The sequence below is a fragment of the Notolepis coatsorum genome, assembly GCF_963971535.1.
Source record: "Notolepis coatsorum genome assembly, chromosome: 1".
Classification (NCBI taxonomy): domain Eukaryota; kingdom Metazoa; phylum Chordata; class Actinopteri; order Aulopiformes; family Paralepididae; genus Notolepis; species Notolepis coatsorum.
This window is the reverse complement of record NC_140165.1, coordinates 89569053-89589819: the sequence shown is the minus strand read 5'-3', so window position 1 is coordinate 89589819 and position 20767 is coordinate 89569053. Positions and strand designations below refer to the sequence as shown.

Genomic DNA, 20767 nt, shown 5'->3' with positions numbered 1-20767 from the left:
TGTCCGAGAAGCATACATCTCTAATGGTCCCAATGAAGGCGGTAAAGTTAAAGAGTTTAACTGAAGGCGTTATTTCACTTTAGTAGAGCCGACTCTACTTCGTAAGAAGGCTAAGATCCTCCAATGTCTGTACAAGGATGTTGAGGATGTTCTATGAGTCTGTGGTGGCGGGTGCCTTCTTGTACACTGTGACCTGCTGGGGCAGCGGACTGAGGGGACACAAACAGGCTGGATAAGCTGGTCAGGAAGGCCAGTAGCGTGGTTGGGGTGGAGCTGGACTCCCTAGCGAGGGTGGCGGAGAGGAGGAGCCTTGCTAAGCTCCAGGCCATCAGGGAAAACCCCTCCCACTATACACAGACTTGGCTGACAGGAGGAGCATGTTCAGTGCTAGGCTCACACTACCTAAATGTAGCACTGAACGGCACAGGAAGTTCTTCATTCCGACAGCCATCAGACTATACAATGCATCACTGTGCCTCACTGAGCACAGAGTGACAGTTACCATATTGAATGACACATCATCATTAGCTTCGGCTAACACAAGGAGGGTTTTGGCTAACGACAAAGGCCTGAGCCACTATTGGACTGATAGCAATGACAATACAATATGTTAACATCTGAGATGAGGTTTCTGTTTATATCAATAAACAACGCTCTTTCAAGAAAGGTATGCTGTCTGAGGGTCGAATTCTTATGGAGGTGGTGAATACTTATGCTGCGGATTGCACTAACGGGGAATGATAAGGGTTTATCAGCCAGTATGAGAAGACGTCGGGGGAATCAAATACACAACGCAGAGTCAGTGGATGGAAATGAGAACACAAGCCAAACAGACGACGACGTGATGCCGGCTGATTGATCAGAATCTAACACATGGCAGCTGACCAACATCTAATTTACTAACCTTGCACGGCAGCTGGCTAACATCCAAAAAGGAAGGAATCTCTGCATGACTTTGGTGTGCATTATCTCAAGAATTGCCAAGGACCCAGGGGAGTGCGCTATATGGTGGCGCTATAACAAACAAAGTTATGTTTTGGCTTGTGCTTATCTCGAGATAGACTTCATTCTCCGCGAGTGTATTGCTGAGGAGGACCCAAGGGAGTGCAGTCAGTCTTTGGTGCCATTTGGCCAGATGGTGGTGCAATAACAAATTAACTTCAAATAACACTAAAGGAAACGTGTGCCAGGAAGACCTTCTTTCAGGTGGTCACCTGATAACAGACCCCTCTGTCTAGTGAGTGAATGAGTTCATTCTTTCTTTTGACTTACTTCAGTTAAACCATAAACAGCTGTCTGGGAACAGAAACAAAGAAAAACGCATTTTTGTGAAACAGACTCAGTCAGAAAAGTGATTTGACCCTTTTATTTTTGGCTTCAGTGACGCATCAGATTTCTGCACAACACTGAGAAAGTGTTTTTAAACATACTTTTACGTTGCTTTTTGATTATCTCATTTCCTGATCAGCACACACACGCACACACACACACACACACAGGGCACACGTTGATATCTCTGTGAAAAAAGCTCAGATTATCCTAAGACTGGTAAAATAGATTCCTTACCTCAGATCTGATGTTCTCCAAAAATATTATGCCAATTCCTGATCGCCATTCCAAATATCGATCGTGTTTATTGATCCAACGCTGGGTACTGGAAATATATATTCCACGCCGTTCTGGGGCTCGGCAATGAATCCGATCCTCTCAGGTGACTTGCCCGAGAAGTAAAATGAGGAAGCAGGATTTCCCGCCCCCCATGTGTTTCATTCAATCCATTCCAAAGGGGTGCAGTACCACAGGGAGAGACGATAGGGGGTGGTATTTTCCCAATGGAGCTCAGAGAGAGTTTGCAGCACTAATGTGAGGCTAGATTGATGAAATATGAATTAGAATCGCTAATAAAAAAAAGCGAGATTTCTCGTCGTTGGCAATGAACGGTCGGCATGAACAAATGAGATATCTCGTCGTTGGCATTGAAAGTGTTAAGGAATCAAATAGTCTGCTCTATGGCTGCATGCTAACACTAACGTTATTGTTTTTAAATGCGCAACGGTCGGGAAAACATGGCATCGATAAGAGGAATCGATAAGTCACGGAGGCATGCGATTCCAGGAATTGGACAATTAGGAACCGGCTCCCAACGGGAACCGGTTTTCGATTCCCATCCCTAATCTTGACATTTACTTTGATTACAACTACACTGCAAAACAAATCAAGTGAACATATCTTGTATTTGGTACAATAAGTCTATATTGAGTAGAATTATCTTGAATTATCTTATCCCACTGGCAGATAATTTAGCTTTTTTCTGATTTTGGTCAATTTAATTTTAAGAAAACAAGATTAACACATTGACTTCCGTGCCGCCCATTAACCCCATGTAAACGTAGTTGTAGTTTGTAGAACTAAACCTATATTTTATAGTATAACTATGGGTCTAATAATGCCCTCGAGTCTCATTGAGCTGCTTCTGGTCAACGTGCAAAAAACAGATTCTTTTTTCATCCGTACATTTCCATTTTATACCGTTTTGAATATGAACATAGTCCGGCCGCTTCTGAGCAATTCCAGGGAAAAGACACGAAAACAGTGTTTGTGTAATTCAATAAACACGTTGTCATTTTTCGCCTGATTATCGGATCTTCCTGAAATCAACGCTAGATCATCACTATTATCCTTTGTCGTGCACGCATGCAATGTGGCTTAGACCGGCGCCCCCCCCCCCCTCCTGCAACCCAACGGCAGAACAGCTAGACACATATAGCTTCAATCGCAGTAGAAATAAATATCAGATCAACGCAAGCTTTCATATATGGTGTCCTTACCTGGTCTCTGAAGTAATGGAAAAAAAAGAATCCAATAATCTCATCGCCATTCCAGTTATCCACAGCGATCGTGCCTCCGACGTTATTGGGCATTGCTCTTCAACGGGCGGGCGGGGTCAGTTGTCCAAGCCATCCCTAGAAGCGTGTGTTTTGCCGGAGTGTTTAGGACCCGCCCCCACGCCGCAGCTCAGTATAGAAAATAAACGAACCGTTAGAGGGCGGTATAATACCGTCTGCCAGGTCAGACACACTCAGAACAGTATGCACAAGGTGCCCCGCTGAATTATGAATGGATATAGATAAAAGAAATACCGTGAGAGAAACGTATATCTACGTTTCCGGCACTCAACGATCAGACGACAGAAATGTAGTTCTACGTGAACGGCACTGAAAGTGTTAACATTTTCTTAAAACAAGATTAAATTGACCAAAATCAAGAAAAAAATAAGCAAAAATGATCTGTGGAATAAGATAATTCTACTCAATATTGGACTTATTGTACCAAATACAAGATATTTTCACTTGCAGTGTACAAATATGCAGCTACCTGGGCCTCCAGAGCACTTCTAGTGTCAGCGGACAGCCGGACACACCAAAAACACCCTAGCAAATTCACACGCACATGACTCCATGAACATGAATAATATCGAACAATTCTTTTTTTTTAATCCTCTCTTTCTCCGATTTCTCTCTTTTTCTCCCCATCCCAATTTAGTCGTTATGCCAATTCCCCCCTCCCTTACCTGGTCGTTGTGCGCATGTTCCTCCTACTGCAGGGATGTGATTGCGCCTTAAAGGGGACCTGCATTGCTATTCCTAGCACTATTTGGGCAACTTTACACAATTCCTGAGAGTCTATTGAACACATCTGTACGTTTTTTTTTTTTTAATGCATTGTTTTATATTTCTTATCAAGTACTCAAAAGCATAATTTTCCAGCCTCAGAATTTCAGGCTATTTTCGGATGGGCTCCGCCCATACTAGCAGAATGCTTTGAGTGACAGCCACCCACCAAATAGTTCTGGCCATACTACTCTACTAACGCCAAAGTGAACCTAATACACAAACAAATATGGCTCAAGCATACGTTTTCGATACAATACAATCCACAAAGGGATGACACCGAAGCAGGTACCCATGCCATACAATTTTGGGAAAACAAATGCCCGGAAGAATAAGATTGCTCTCCCAATCCGTCTAACACACACACACACACACAGCACTTGTACTAACGACGTTAGTTAGGAACATAATCATTCATTCGCAATACACACAAGTAGTCTACATATATACAACGAAGCACAGAGCTAAGAACGTTAGCTAAGCTAGCTTGCTCTCTCAGTCAGTCTAACAAACACACACACACACACACAGTGCTTGCACTAACGTTAGACTGTCTTGGCGCACACACATGGAAGAGTACCGTAATACACAAACGGATGAATGAACGAGGTCCTACTGCTAAATAACGAATTACGACGTACTGTATGTACCAGTGGAGGTTATTCAATGACAACACGTGAGGCAGAAATTCACTCATAATTATTATTAATTTACATATATATTATTTTTTCTTCAAAAATGGCCAAGTGACAGCTCTGAGCTCTCTGATCAGGCCTGCAGTCAATCACTCAGTGCAACTTTTCTGCACGGGTTGATCTGAGTTGATCTATTATCCAATCAAAATAGGCTATTTGAGTCATCTAAGCCCCGCCCGTGCAGATTTGCGCACGCCACTCACGAACGCGGGTTGAATGATTGACAGCCCTCAACGGTCTGACACTCAATCAGAGAGGAGCTGCGTGTCTGTGATGATGTCATCACCAGTGATCTCCGGCTGCTATAGTGAGAACTGCGGTGAAATTTGAGAAAAGAAAAAAAGAGATCAGCCTAATATAATAATTAATTCATCTTTTGATCTTTATTGTTCAACTGTATTGTGCATAGTTTTTTTTATATATTTTTTTATAGTGTAGTTGACCGTAGCGTGGTCGCTAACGCTAGTTGTAGCCAGAGGAGGCTCTAGTCTGGTAGGCTCTGGTTAGTCTGGTAGTAGCTACTCAGATTATACGTCACCACGGACTCAACTTCCACTGTTATGCTGATGATACTCAGCTCTACATCAGCACCTCACCATCCTCCCAGCTCCCCCCACAGTCTGTAGTCAACTGCCTCCACGCTATAAAAACCTGGATGGCAACCAAATTACTTAAACTCAACAGCAAAAAGACAGAGCTCATGGTTGTGGCCCCCAAGGCACTGCTCGGGAAGGTTGGAGATCTCCTCCTCCACGTTGACGGCTCTTCCATCTCCCCGTCTCTCGAAGTCCGTAACCTGGGCGTCACCCTTGACTCCACACTTTCATTTCACTCCCACATCAAATCTGTCACCAAGTCTGCCTTCTACCACCTCAGGAACATCTCCCGTCTCCGACCCTCACTCTCAGACTCTGTGGCGGAGACCCTGATCCACTCATTTGTCACCTCCCGGTTGGACTATTGTAATGGAGTCCTGTTCGGGGTACCCAGCAAAGCCCTGGACAGGCTCCAGTATGTCCAGAACTCAGCTGCCAGGGTTCTCACTCACACCAAGCCCTGGCAGCACATCACCCCCACCCATCTCCACTGGCTTCCAGTCAGGTTCCGCATCACCTTCAAACTCCTGCTCCTCACCTACAAATCCCTCCATGCCCTCGCCCCCCGGTACCTGTCTGATCTCCTCCACCAGTACACTCCATCCCGGAACTTACGATCCTCTGATCTAGGTCTCCTCTCCATCCCTCGCACCAGGTTACGGACTTTTGGGGACAGAGCCTTCAGCGTGGCGTCCCCTACCCTCTGGAACTCTCTCCCCCCCGAAATCCGCAACGCCCCAACCCTGGACACCTTCAAATCCGCTCTAAAAACACACCTCTTCACCAAGGCTTTCCCCATCAGTTAGTTTTAGATTAAATTAGGTCCATTATCCCCTACTTTCCCTCATCCCCTCTTCCCCCTCCCCCCCTACTTTCCTTGCCCTATTTTTTGTCCTGATTGTAAAGCGACCTTGGGTTCTATGAAAGGCGCTATATAAATTTGATTTATTATTATTATTATTATTATTACTAGCTAGCTTAGTTAGCTTCCTCGTCAAAAAAAAAAAAAAATTCTGCAATCACGGTCACTGGCAAACGGTGCGCGTCTTCTGAGTGCTCGCTTTAGTTGACAGTGCCACGAGAGCACTGCACAAGACCCGCGGACATATGTTTAATAAAAGTTCCTGCAGTACTGGCCAACCCGCGGACATATAGAATGTTTAATAAAAGTTCACGCAGTACTAGCCATCAGTCAAGGGAGCACTCGCAAACAGATAACGTTAAACACAGCAGAAGATGGAAAACAGACAGACTTACCAACAGGAAACTGCATCCAACCCTAGTACAACCCTCGAGTATAAGTTACTAAGGACACATTTAAATCACAGAGGTGTAATGTTAGTCTATTGGAACTGTATACAGTGGTTAGCTTCTAGTTAGCGTTTTAGCTATAGAGCTGCTTGCTAGCTAACGTTAGCTCCGTGTGCGCGTGTGCTCAAAGCAGCCAGCCCCATGTTAACTAGGTGTATCTGCTATGACTATAATGTTTCCAAAAAAGCACCGGATTACGACGTAAGGTTAGACATTTTATTTCATGCTCAAAAGCCCCTAGCGATTTTTTTGGCTGGTAAAAAAAATCAGATACTCGCCAGTTGGCTGGTAAGCCAAAAAGTTAGTTTCCTCCCCTGCATGTGGTAAATAAGCTTTGAGCTCTGGGACCTTTCAATTTTAATGTAGTTTGCAGCATCCTAAATGTCTCTATTTCTCTCTCTCTCTCTTTTCCTCTCACTACTCCTCCTCCTCCTCCTCCTCCTCCTCCTCCCTCCTCCCTCCTCCCTCCTCCTCCCTCCTCCTCCTCCCTCCTCCTCCTCCCTCCTCCCTCCTCCTCCTCCCACACACACAAAGGCAGTACATGAAAGACACATCACATCTGCCCTGGTGGAATTACACACACCTCCTCTTCTCATTGTTTTACCATTCTTTATATGATCCTTGTGTTTGATTGATTGATTGATTGAAAACTTTATTAACAGATTGCAGAATGAGTACAAATTAATACAGTACGGCTCAATACACACAATTGTTAAGGGGATGCAGACCAGAGAACAACTTTTGTCTCGTTTACATCAGGGTCCCCCATTTTCAATTCATCGCGCAGCACAGCACCGCTGTTGAATATTTTGTCAGGGGAAACACTGAACTCTCTCAATTTTGAACTGATAAAGAGAAAAAGGATAGAGAAGGGAGGTACTCGATAGTTAAATGTAAAATAGATAACGTAATGATAACCCTAGTGAACACTAGGCCTGCCGCGATGAGCAATAAATCGATTAATTGCTGCGATAATTAAAATGAATGCAATGATTTTGACGGGCGCGATTAATTGCTATTTGCGCGTTTGTTTTAATGAGGCGGAACCAGTGCCCCTTGTCAGTCACTGTCCGTGTTGGGAGGCGGGCCGCTGACGTTACTAGAGTACAGCACGGGAGCTCCGTGGGGCAACGCCACATAGCTTAACTACATTTCTCAATAGTGTTGCTCCTTTTAACCAAGTAGCATTATTTGTAGTGTAACGTTAGCTATTTTTAGACCCAAGTAGTTACTCGCTACTGCCCGGAGAAACTGGACTGCTAAATAAAGATGAAAGATAGAGCTTTGATTCTCATTCCATGCTAACAACATTAGCTAAATAGCTAACAAACGAAATACAACGTATAGCATAGCTACAAGTACAACACAGAATAACGTTAATACAATTACATGCATCATTGTTTACAATGAACGGGTGGGGCTAGTCAAAGGACTGGACACGGGGACAAGTTAAACATGAATTAATTTATTATAACACTCCGGTAGTTTCGAGTCGTGCTGCAGTGCTTACGCACCACAGCTATTCTATTATATACTGCTTTGACGCTTCCTCCTCATCGTTGATTGCCTGTAGTAGCTGCATCTAACGTTAGTAGCTAACGTTAAAACTAACCTAAAGTTAGTTGTTCACCAACAATCTCAACATTTGTTATTAGCTCAAAAACAGAACCGGACGAGACAAGTTGTCGGCTCATAGGTTCTGCTTAGGATAATCACAACAATACTTCCGGTCCGGTCGGTGGGCTTCAAAATAAAAGTCTAAAACACCGGAAAAGACGGAGCGGTGGGCTTCAAAATAAAAGTTTTGGGAAATAAATTTCTCAAAAAAAATTCTCTAACCGGTCGCAATAATATCGCTTATCGCGATATTTTCGGGGGCAATTAATCGCCCAGCAAAATGTGTTATCGTGGCAGGCCTAGTGAACACATATACCCCTCCCGAGAGTGAGAAGATTTTTCAAAATCTTATTTGACACAATAGCCTCTGAGGCGGAAGGGATACTGGTTTGTGCAGGGGACTGGAATACAATATTGAACTATTCACTAGATACAACAAGTAAATTCAACTCTCAGAGATCAAAGGACCTGAATAACTTGATTAGGGAAGCGGGATGATGGAAGCATGGAGAAACTTAAATGCAGGAAAAAGGGATTATACTCACTACTCTGCGACGCACAAGGTACACTCTAGGCTAGACTTTTTTTTTATGGATATGAGACAGACACAGGGTGGTGACTCGTGAGCTGCTCGATAGGAACGGCAGACATCTCAGACCACAATATATTTCTGACCATACATTTGAACAACAGACAACGAGACACTCTGGAGGCTGAACTTGGGGACTCTGAATGGGGACACAATCAAGGAAATTATGAGGGGTTACCTAATCTCAAAGACTGCACACTTAAAGTGCGGCTGGGTGGCGCAGCGGACTAAGCGCTCGTCACCACCGCAAGAGACACTGGTATCGAATCCGGCTGTCAGCGGTGACTCCGGCTTGGCCGGCCGTCATACTGGCTCAATTGGCAGAGTCAGCGGGAGGGAAACCGGTGGGTGGTAATCTGGTCGTTGTAAACAGCGACTCCTACAGGCAAGGCCAGATTAAGAATTCAGAGGCCCCCGGGCCAGATTCTTGTGGAGCCCCCCCCCCACACCCACACACAGTGGCGTTTTTATATGTCACTTTATAAAAAAAAAAAAAAAAAAAAGCTGGATCCGTAATATTGTCCAACCAATCCTCCTGGTTTTCATGTTCAAGCACCGCCGGCGGCGGGCTGTCATCATCGCGGTCTGCCTCAGAGTCAGAGTCATTAGTGTTGGTGTTGGGGCTGGGCTGTGGAGATGCGGCGGGCGTATACGAACAGGTGGCAGCCACTGGTGGTGGTGGGCCGGCTGAACTAGAGGCTGCCGCTGCCTCTTCTGTCGCTAGCATCAATAATAATAACGTTAGCATTCTCGTCCTCTCTGCCCGCGGCGCCTGGCTCAGCCTCTTTAACGTTGCTGCTATTACTAGTGCTAGCCAGGGGGCTATCCTCCTCCTTACCTGACGGGGTGAAAAAAGTAGAGATAGTCGGTATGCTTTGCCAAAGTAACGCGCTCTCTGTCCCTTTCCTGTTTAGATTTAGCAGCTCCGCTTTCCCACCGTTTAACTTTTTTATCCATGTTTTTTTAGTCTCATATGATCATACAGTACTACTCGAGTCTTAGCCTACTTGATCAACTTGCAAGTGCAATTCTCGCGGTCAGTGGTCACCTGACCTGACCTGACCTGACAGTGACCCCTGGACCTGGATGTCAGTGTCACGTAGACTCAACGTCTCTCACCTCTCATTATCAAACAATCATATTTTTATTTGCAATACAACATTTTATAAAAATAGATAAAGAGATGAGATGATACTAGTAGTCACTATAGATGCTGTGAAAGTAAACGCTGGATGAGGATCTGATTATATATATATTTTTTTCGAATTTCTTTTATTTTTTTTACTAGTGTGTAGTGGATGCCCCTAGTCACTAGGGGGAGCTCGATGATATCCGCTATCAGCACCGGCGTGTCTCTGCTGTCTGTCATGAATAATGATCCCAATCTGCCTCATTCGGATGGGAGGAAAATACAGAAAAAAACAGGAGGAGAAAAAGTGGATGAAAATAAAGGCTGCACACTTAAATAAGAGTAGGCGAATGAAATATGATCAATTACAGAGAGACTTGAGAAAACTCGAGCAACAGGTGCAGGGAGGGGAGGGGGTGATAAGGAACAGATGAAGGGGATAAAATCACAGCTTGAGGAGATGGGAAAGGGAGAGCTAGAGAAGAATTTAAGATACACAAAACAAACCTATGAATCTGGCCCAAGGGCAACCAAGATCTTAGCAAAACGACTCAGGGCACAGCAGAGTACACTTTATCCACAAGATCAGGGAACCCCAATCAGGAGAAGCGACTTATGAACCTGATGAAATTCAACGTATATTCAAAGAATATTATGAAAAGTTATACTCACAACCCGAGATGAAAGACGAGGAGAAAATTGTACAGTTTCTATCATCTTTGGATCTCCAGACTATAGGGAAAATAGAGAATAAAGCCTTGATCTTAAATTCTGAGCCCCCTCCTCTACTCCCTGTACACACATGACTGCGTGGCACAGCGGAACAACAACACAATCATCAAATTGGCTGATGACACAGTAGTGGTGGGCCTGATCTCTGCCAACGACGAGAGGGCCTACCTGGAAGAGGTAGAGAATCTGTCACAGTGGTGTCAGGAGAACTGCCTCTCCCTGAACGTCAACAAAACAAAAGAGATGATTGTGGACTTCAGGAGGTCGGGGGTCAAGGACTACAGCCCCCTCAGCATCGACGGGGCACCGGTTGAGAGAGTGAACAGTTTCAAGTACCTCGGAGCCCACATATCCGAGGACTTGACATGGACCACACACATTGACAGTGTTGTGAAGAAGGCACGACAACGCCTCTACTTCCTCAGGCGCCTAAGGAAGTTCCAAGTCAGTCAGAAGATCCTTAGGAACTTCTACTCATGTACAATAGAGAGCATCCTGACTGGCAACATCACCTCCTGGTTTGGGAATAGCACTGCACAAGACCGTAGCAGACTACAAAGAGTGACACGTTCAGCCGAACGCACAATTGGAGGGGGGCTTCCCACCCTCCAGAACATTTACAACAAGCGGTGCAGGGGGAAGGCTAAGAGAATCATCAAGGACTCCAGCCACCCGAACAACTGCCTCTTTGAACTGCTGCGGTCAGGCAAGCGATACCGGAGTCTTAAGGCGAGCACAGAAAGACTCAGAAGAAGCTTCTATCCCCAGGCCATCAGGCTGCTCAACGAACAATAAACACTATGCAACAACCATCAAATGCACACAGCACACACACCCACATGCACACACTCACTTAAACAAACAACACACTGCAGCACCCACTCTCCACACTTTAGATCACCTAAACACACTTTATACTTTATATTTATTGGTAAAGGATTTGCACTACAACTCGTACACCTTACTGTAAATTGTACCTAAATTGTACCTCATCCCATTTCTGCTCTGCACTATATAGTATTGTATATTAGTACATTGCATAGTATATTGTATATTGTATGGTAACTCAGTTACTTCTATTCTGCATCGAACATTGTACATATGTCTATACTGAACACTGTGACCTCTATTTTTACTTCTATTTTACATGCTATACTATTTTATTTCATACTTATCTTGTCTAGCACAGTCTCTGGAGCGTAACAGTAAGAAGCATTTTGTATAAAAGTATTCTGTACTTCTGTATGACAACTATTAAAGAAACTTGAACTTGAACTTGATCTCCCCCATCACGAAGGAAGAACTAGCCGTAGGAAGACTGAAAGCAAACAAAACTCCAGGGAGCGACGGGTTTCCAAACGAGTGGTACAAAATCTTTAAAGAAGACCTGGGCCCTCATTTATCAATTTCTCTTAGAAAATGTTCTATTTCCATACTTAAGCACAGAATTTAGAATGTGTGCATGCACAAAGAAAACGGGATTTATCACACATGCGTACACAGGTCCTACGCACACCGGTCATGATAAATATCACCTTGCTCTATACGCTGAGGCTCGTGCACGCTTTCACGTATTTGCATACCAGAACCGCCCCGATTAACCATATACGGTAATGGAACACCCCCATGAAATGTGGAAAAGTGGACTAACCCGAGCGAACTCTGAGAGACTTCAGAGAGCGAGATTGATCACCGAGGTCCAACCAACAAATTGAACGTATAATCTTCGGTGCGCCGGGAGCCAAGGATGTTGACTGACCCAGTCCTGCTACAGAACCAGCACATTGACAGAAATAAATGACAAGATGACCCGACATTAAGCACTGTAATGACAATTTCAATTTCAGCAGGCCAACTCTGCGCTCTACAATGCCTATTATGTGCGCTCGTCATGAGCCCGTGGTACTTCTGGTCAGAGTCATTATGGCTTCAGTGGATAACCCTGATCTGCATTGTGATGTTTTAGATACCCCAGTAATAACATTACAATTGAATTAAATACAATTAGGCCTGAATGAGACTCCGGCCACCGGCACATTATCAGCCAAAATGCGCATCGCGGATTATCTGTACATTGACCGAGTGGAATCCCGTTCACATTACTGGATTTGTTTATTGATGGAGCAAACTGAGAGATTGTTCACAGAGGCGCTGCCGAACCAAGATATAATATGATGTGTATAATATAATGTGTGTAGAGGCATATGATACAATCTATTTTGTTGTTGGTATTGGGTAGCCTATATGAATTACATATAATAGCAGCCAGCCTACATTATGCAACAGTAATTTGCGCATATAACACAGCCCTGCGAAGCCTGCATACAGTAAACTAACTTGATCATGAATCTAGCTGTTGTATCTTTACGCTTATGAAAACATTAAATAATATGTATAGGCTATAGGCCGTCGCTTTAGCCTATATTCTTAAATGGCTATCCGAGTCCTCGATATCCTCGCGGACGGACCAGTATACCTTTATATTATATCACATTCATATCATAGTTTACTCTATCAGCCTACCAGCATGTAATACGTTCTTTGTTAGAATTCAACTCGTTATTATTTTGCGCATAGATTGCAGAAATACGGGAACGTTTTGATTTAGGCTTTGACATTGTAAAACTAAATAAGTGAACTTCTGTAAGCAGAATACAAGTCATGATATCACCCACACGATATATACTCTGTGTCCAGAGCATGTATGCTTTTCATTCATTTAAGACACATTTATTGCAAGGGTTTTGTCTACACATACACTCAACAAATAACCTCAGTCTATTCTCGTTGCAATGCGTTTTTTATTCTTTCTTGTAGGAAGGGTGAAGAACACTATATCGTGGGTGTTCATATGACTTGTATTCTGCTTACAGCTTCGGGGTTCCACTTATTACGTTTAACAATGGCAAAGCCTTTTAAATATAATCAAAACGTTCCCGTATTTCTGCAATATATGCGCAAAATAATAACGAGTTGAGTTACGCGGAGCGCAGTCAGTGCTTATTTCCTTGTTGTAATAATATATTCTACCACCGGCGTCAACTACGCATGGTCCGACCTGTGCTTAAATATACGCACAAAGTCAAGCACAAGTTCAGTACCAGAATAGAAGTGATCAAAATGAAAATTCTGCCAAGGTTGTTATACCTCTTTCTTTCACTACCGGTCAAGGTCCGCCGACTCCCAATTCATAGCATGGGACAAACAGATCTCTAGGTTCATATGGGCAGGGGGCAAACCGAGGGTGAAATTCAAAACATTGCAAATTGAAAAAGAGGGAGGAGGCTTGACACTACCCAATCTAAAGGAATACTACTATGCGGCCCAGCTGAGATACGCCGTTTACTGGTGCTCAAGAGCATACAGGGCCAGGTGGAAGGACATAGAGACACCTAGGAAGTGTCCAACCTCAGGCCAGACTGGGGGGGAAGAACACACAACAAAACGGGGAAATAATTCAATAGCGGACCACACACTGGTGGTTTGGAATGAGGTGGTCAGGAAATACAAATCAAAAGAAGACAGTAGACTTCTGATTTGGCCTTCCCAGACCACAGGCTTTGGCCCGGGGTCACTGGACGCCACTTTTGACAGGTGGAGAGATAGAGGTATAACAGCCATATGTACACTTTTAGAGAACCATAACTTCATGTCTTTTGAGCAATTTAAGAGGAAATTTGACTTGGGAAATAACAATTTGTTTAGATATCTACAGCGGAGGGACAAAGACAGCCTCCACGTGGCCCTCCCCGCAAGTAGCTAAAGGGTAGTTGCAAGGTTGCATGCCCTCCAAGCGAAACTAATGTCTTAACCACGTTTGCAGACCACAAGCCAAGCCTCTGCAGGCCAGGCGGGACATTTAAATGCCGTAGACTGTCGAGGCTTAGCGCTACTGCAGCTCAATGTTGAAGGCCTCACCACCGCGAAGCTCAACATCATCGAACAGCTGAGGGCGGTCAGGTGGCGTAGCGGAGATTGCGCTCGTCACCAATGCAAGAGGCTGCGGTCTCGACTCCCGGAGTCAGCATTGCCTTGGCTTGGGCTGATAGTCATACTAACTCGTTTGGCTGAGTTAGGGGGAGGGAAGTCATGGGTGGGAATCTGGCGTTGTGGACAGCAACGCCTACAGGTCAGGTCTGGGCGCTTGCTCAGTGGAGGCAGGACTTCATGAAGGCAGTGTGACCTCCCACGCGTTACGCTTCACCAACCTCGCTGCCAGGTGAAAAAAGAGTCACTGTCTGTCGCCGCGCGTGTTGGAGGAAGCGTGCGGATGACTTCAGGGTTCCCTTGTACCGACCAGTAGGAGAACATGCGCACAACAACCAGGCAGGGGAGGGGGGAATTGGCACAACGACAAAAATTGGGAGGAGAAAAACCGAGAAAAATCGGAGAAAGAGAGAATACAATTTTTATTAAAATGTTTTAATATCTACAGCTGCGACACTTCTATGATACAGAAGTCAAGAATAGGATATCAGTAGGTGGTAACAGGGTGGTGGGAATGATGGAGATGGCGTATACGCGAACTCCAGTTAAAATAGTATCGGAAATGTACAAAAGTTTACAAGCTCGCAACAACTGTGATTCATACAATGTGAAGAAGAAATGGGAAAGTGAACCGAGTATAATCTTGACAGAGGATGATTGGCATTCTATATGCGAGACACAACACTCATCCACTAGCTCTAGAGCAGCGGTCGGGAACCTATGGCTCACGAGCCATATATGGCTCTTCTGGTGACGGCATATGGTTTCCAGACAATTTTGGGTAAAGAAATTTAACTTTTTTTTTTAAATACTTTTGATATTTCTTAATAATACTGTGTCATTTTAAAGTAAACAGAAATTAGTTTTGAAGATACATTTCACAGGTCGGGTCGGGAACCAATATCCGGAACCGAGCATGTCCGGGTCTTCAACCTGAAGACCAGCTGATTCTTAAAACTTGGAACGAGCTTCCTGTGACATACCACACAATGCAGTGTGAGTATTGCCGTATTGACCATGTTTGGCTCTACATATGCATGTGAGCAGTCATTCTCGCATATGAGGAACATTAAGACCAACCTACGCCCACGTTTAACTGATGGAAGCCTCAACGCCTGCATGAAGCTCAACCTCACCACGTATGAACCAGACTACAAGGCCATCAGCAAATCCATGCAGCACCAGAAGTCGCATTGAAAGTAAGACATTTAATTTATTATACGTTAAAAATACTATATGGCTCTCAATGAAATATATTTAGAAATATTTGGCTTTTATGGCTCTCCCAGTCAAAAAGGTTCCTGACCCCTGCTCTAGAGCAGTGTTTCCCAAACTCTGGGTCGCGACCCAACGGACCCGTTTTTATTGGGTCGCCAATTTATGAAGAAATTAAGAAATGGAGTTAAAAAAGGGGTGAGAAATAGAAAGGAGAGTAGAACATGTTTGTTTTTAAAAGTGTTACAAAATTGTATGTACATATGTTATGAGGTGGTGAGCAACTTAACATTACACTGATTATTGCTGTGATGTCCTTTTATAATTAAATAAATACATTTCATATACATTTGAAATTCATGGTTTGTTGTGTTCTTTATCAGTAGTTTATAAATGTATGTTTTTTTAGTTTTTTTTTATTATCTTTCCCCCCCTTCTTTTTCTGTTTTTTCTCCCATCCCAATGTTAGTTGTCATGCCAATTCCCAATCCCCTTCCTGGTCGTTGCGCACTCTACCCCCTACTGTCGGTCCGGGAGGGCGGAGACTATCACATGCTATCCTCCGACACATGTGTACCCAGCCCACCGTTTCTTTTCACCTGGCAGCGCAGACTCTCACTGGGAGAGTGTAACGTGTGGAAGGTCACACTACCTCTCCTAGATCCTTCCCTTGCTGTGCAGGCGCCCCGACCAAACTGTAGGAGTCGCTGTTTACAACGACCAGGACCCACCCTCGCTGGGTTTCCCACCCGCTAACACTGCCAATTGTGTTAGTATGGACGGTCGGCCAACCCGCAAGCACCACAGCTGGATTCGATTCCACTGTCTCTGTGGTGGTAGACAGACGCTGCACTACCCGGCTGCCCTATAAATGTATGTTATGGCAATTCATGATGTATTTTTGTAAGTTTGGGTCCCGAACACCAAATTTCTCTTTTGGGTCTCGAGCTGAAAAAGTTTGGGAACCCCTGCTCTAGAGGATGGAGAGAATTCGGTTGGAAAAATGTGATGAGATATTTTATCACACCGCAAATTAAGTGTGGACAGATGAATGCCAACCACTCTCACATATTCTGGTTATGTGATAAAGTGCAACAATTTTGGAAGAGTGTTACACAGGAAATGTACAGTCTTCTTAGCTATGAATTCCCCATGGAACCCCAGCTGATATACCTGGGTTTGACCACAGAGGAGACTATACACAATGAAGACTTGTACCTGTTCAAAATCATGATAATAGCTGGTAAGAAGGCCATCACAAGGAGCTGGCTCAAAGAAGCCGCTCCAGACAAAGAGACATGGAGGGGAATAGTGGAGGAGAAAAGCGATATGGAAAAAATGACATTCCTGCTGAGATTGAAGGTCGAGACATACGACAGACGCTGGTCGAAATGGACAACATATGAGCCGTCAGACGGTTAAAGACTGCCATGACACAATCAAAACAGACCTGACATATCAAGAGCAAATACAGCTCGCCCCCCCCCCCCCCCCCCCCCCCCCCCCCACCATACAACTAGGGGTGGGAATCACCAGTTTCATCACGATACGATACGATATTTTCCGATATCACAAAGTCTGCCACGATACGATACGATTCGATTCAGGTGCCTGCGATCGATACGAGACGATATTAGATGCCCATTTAACACAATCAGTAACATTTAAATCAACAAAAAAAAGGCAATGGAAATATCATGACATTTTTATTTTTGATCTCTTCCAGACATTTAAATGAAAAACAATCTATTGTTTTTAATACAAATAGACCTCCTGTTCACTGTTTTTGGTTTGTTTTTCTTTTTTTTTCTCTTCGATTTTAATATCCTATTCAAGGCATATTGGGAGTCAGAAGGTGCAGTACCGGTCAGATCCTGGTAGTGGGGCTATCGCAAGAATGCAGTAACCCCCTCCTTCCCAGTCCCTAGTGGACCTCTGCTGTTCTCTATATCGCTCTATCAGCTTAGCTCAGTTAGCTTACGCTAACGCAATGTTAATTTCGGTATTTAACGCGACGTGGGCATAAAGGAATGGCGAGGATGGAAAGCATGTTAGATGCATTTGACCCCTTGTGGGGAAAAAAACAACAGGCACTTATTTCGGGTCAAAATAGGCGGACTCTGAAGCAATGCTGTCTTAACGTTAACACACGCTGAGCTACTGTTGTTGTTGCAGCCGGGCGGATATGCTCACGAGGGGATTTTCAAAATAAGAGTATCGCAATATGAATCGATCTTTTTACATTGCATCGATCCTATTTGATAATTGATAATAGATACAACACTGTCTTGTCCTGTTTGTCCTGTGGTGGTTGTTGTCATATTAGTATTGTGAACTGTATATGCTTATGTAAAAATTGAAAATAGAAAAATAAAGAGTTATAAAAAAAAATTTTAAAGTGTGATGAGCAGAAAAGGTTCTTACCTCTTTTACTGCCAACAGGTGGTACTGCAGTAGAAGATGTGGGCTGTTCCTCACTCGACTGTGTGTCTGAAATCACAGTAAAATATCAAATAGTTTGGTAAATATGATGTACACAAAATCAAATCAATTATTTTCACTGCCAGCATGTCTCAGGCTTGTGGTACATGACTTTATGGCACTTGAATGAATGAGAGAAGACATTTACCATTGCCCTGTGGGGTTTTAGCAATTTTTTATTCCTGTGGTAATGGAAAAGGTGTCTGTGTGCGTGTTTCACACCGTCCGTCACTGAAGTGCGGTTAACTCTGTTTTCTACTTTCCAAAAGTGAGTGTGTTGCACACAGACGCCTCCCTCCCTGGTTCTCTCTATTGAATATCAAGGTAAAGAATTAAACACGATAAAAAAATATGTCTTCTTACCACTGGCAAATGGAGAAGACCCCCTTGGAATTGGCTTCCATTCATCTGTGCCCCGATCGCTGTCGGAGGAATCCAAACTGGCTGCTTCACTGTCGGTTTCAACCGGGAGGCAATGCGTCCTTGTTCGGCCACTACGACGGACCCGGCCCTGGGTACCGTCCTCCTCGGGTACCTTTTCAGGTCCACTAACATTACCGGCCGGAAACACAAGCGGCTGTTTCTCCTCGCCATTGTCCACTTCGGATTCCGTCCCGTCCTTGCGTGCAGGAGGTGGAGCACTAAAGGGCATCGTCTCAAACTGTGTATGCTGGAACGGACCCGGCTTCTTGCGGGTGCGTTTGGTCTTGTTGGACCGTTTCCCAGTCATCTCCAGAACTGGTGAAGCCACAGAGAAAAGTACCACAAGAGAAGCCAGCTTGTGTAGGTGAATACAACCTCACAGCACACACATCCACACGCACACACTCACTTTAAACAAACAACTCACTGCAGCACCCACTTTACACACTTTAGAACACCTAAACACACTTTATATTTATTGGCAAAGAATTTGCACTACAACCCATACCTCAGTACAACTTACTGTAAATTGTACCTAATTGTACCTCATCCCATTTCTGCTTTGCACTATATATATATATATATATATATATATATATATATATAGTATATTGTATATTAGTATATTGTATGGTAACTCAGTTACTTTTACTCTGCATTGAACATTGTACATATGTACATACTGAACACTTGTGTCTACGTACGTGACTTCTATTTTATACTTGCTACACTTATTTTATTTTATACTTATCTTTTTTGTCTAGCACAGTCTCTGGAGCGTAACGGAAAGAAGCATTTTGTATAAAGGTATTCTGTACTTCTGTATGACCACTAATAAAGAAACTTGAACTTGAACAACCAGTCCATGAATGGAGTTGACAGACTGGACCAAAACATGTTACTATCCCTTTGTCAGGAAGTCAGCTAAGTACACCAACAAATTTGTTGTGTATCTTTTTCAGATCAGTTTATTCAATGCGGTCACCATTTACAAAGCAAATAACCCAGATGGCAACTGTAAATGTCTACTCGTTCATTTTAAGTGTAGTCAAGTCCTGGACCACTTTGAGACATGCCCCAGAGGAAGCAAGTGATGACCCACCTGAACAGAATCCTAGGGCACCATACAACACCGACCCTGAGATCAGGCTGAATGGCAATGTTGCAGCCCATGAACTTGTCCCGATATGCTGCTAATTCCTGTTTTTGTACTTATTATTTGATGTATAACTTTGAAAAGTTTAACTTTGAGTTTAAAATGTTCTCAGTGTTGTGCTGATGTCTGATGTCAGTGATGCGTCACTGAAGGCAAAAATAAAAGGGTCAAATCACCTTTCTGACTGAGTCTGTTTCACAAAATGCTTTTTTCTCTCTTTCTGTTCCCAGACATCGGTTTTGGTGAAAACAAGCTATATTCAACTACCAATAACTAAAGAACAGAACATGCTAGAAACTCACTTTTTTCTGATGAAAGTAGAGATCCTAATCTGTCTTTTGGGATATTTCATCTGTTCATAGTCATATCACAGAATATTCTGTCGGTCTTGAAAGATTAGTCAGAATGCTCAAAAACCCTGGCAGAGGCTGCAGACTGTTCTATAGAAACTCTGGCAGTCAATGTGTAAACAGAAACACCTTTCAAGGCCTGTGGCTCAAAATTAGCTCATCAAAAATCCTAAAATTGAAAGGTATTGGCCGGTTTTGTACAAGTGGCAGCTTATTTTAAAGGTATGAACCTGTACTTTCAAATCATGTAAAAAGAAAACATTTTGGAAGATTGCTCAACAAGGCCCTAAAGTCTACGCCTGGTCACATGCTGGAGCAGAGAAAGGAGAAAAGAAAAAATGTTGATAAGAAAAATAAACAAACATACCATTATCCTGGTGGTCTGTGTGCTCCTCCAGCAACCCAGTAGAAATATCCTCAGGTGGATCTGGATCTTCAGCCTCTTCGGTTTTAATAATCAGGTCTCTGGGTGGATCTGGTGTGTGCTCATCTTTTTTAATAATCAGGTCTCTGGGTGGATCTGGTGTGTGCTCATCTTTTTTAATAATCAGTAGGTCTCTGGGTGGATCTGGTGTGTCCTCTTCTTTTTTAATAATCAGTAGGTCTCTGGGTGGATCTGGTGTGTCCTCTTCTTTTTTAATAATCAGTAGGTCTCTGGGTGGATCTGGTGTGTCCTCTTCTTTTTTAATAATCAGTAGGTCTCTGGGTGGATCTGGTGTGTCCTCTTCTTTTTTAATAATCAGTAGGTCTCTGGGTGGATCTGGTGTGTCCTCTTCTTTTTTAATAATCAGTAGGTCTCTGGGTGGATCTGGTGT

The 20767-nt window shown here is 43.7% G+C and overlaps 1 protein-coding gene across 1 annotated transcript in view; it reads right to left on the bottom strand.

Moving 5' to 3' along the window:
* LOC311241623 (uncharacterized protein) overlaps window positions 1-20436 on the bottom strand; it is a gene marked incomplete at its 3' end in the record, with an annotated part of 62568 nt that extends 42132 nt beyond the window's left edge. The window contains exons 1-3 of the mRNA XM_084330499.1: window positions 20320-20436; window positions 18387-18761; window positions 17967-18032 (exon numbers count right to left, since the gene is read on the bottom strand). Of these exons, the coding sequence (XP_084186625.1) occupies window positions 17967-18032; window positions 18387-18753 (433 nt within the window). The 5' untranslated portion in view covers window positions 18754-18761; window positions 20320-20436. The remainder of the gene's footprint in view (window positions 1-17966; window positions 18033-18386; window positions 18762-20319) is intronic.
* Between the last annotated feature and the right edge of the window lie 331 nt (window positions 20437-20767).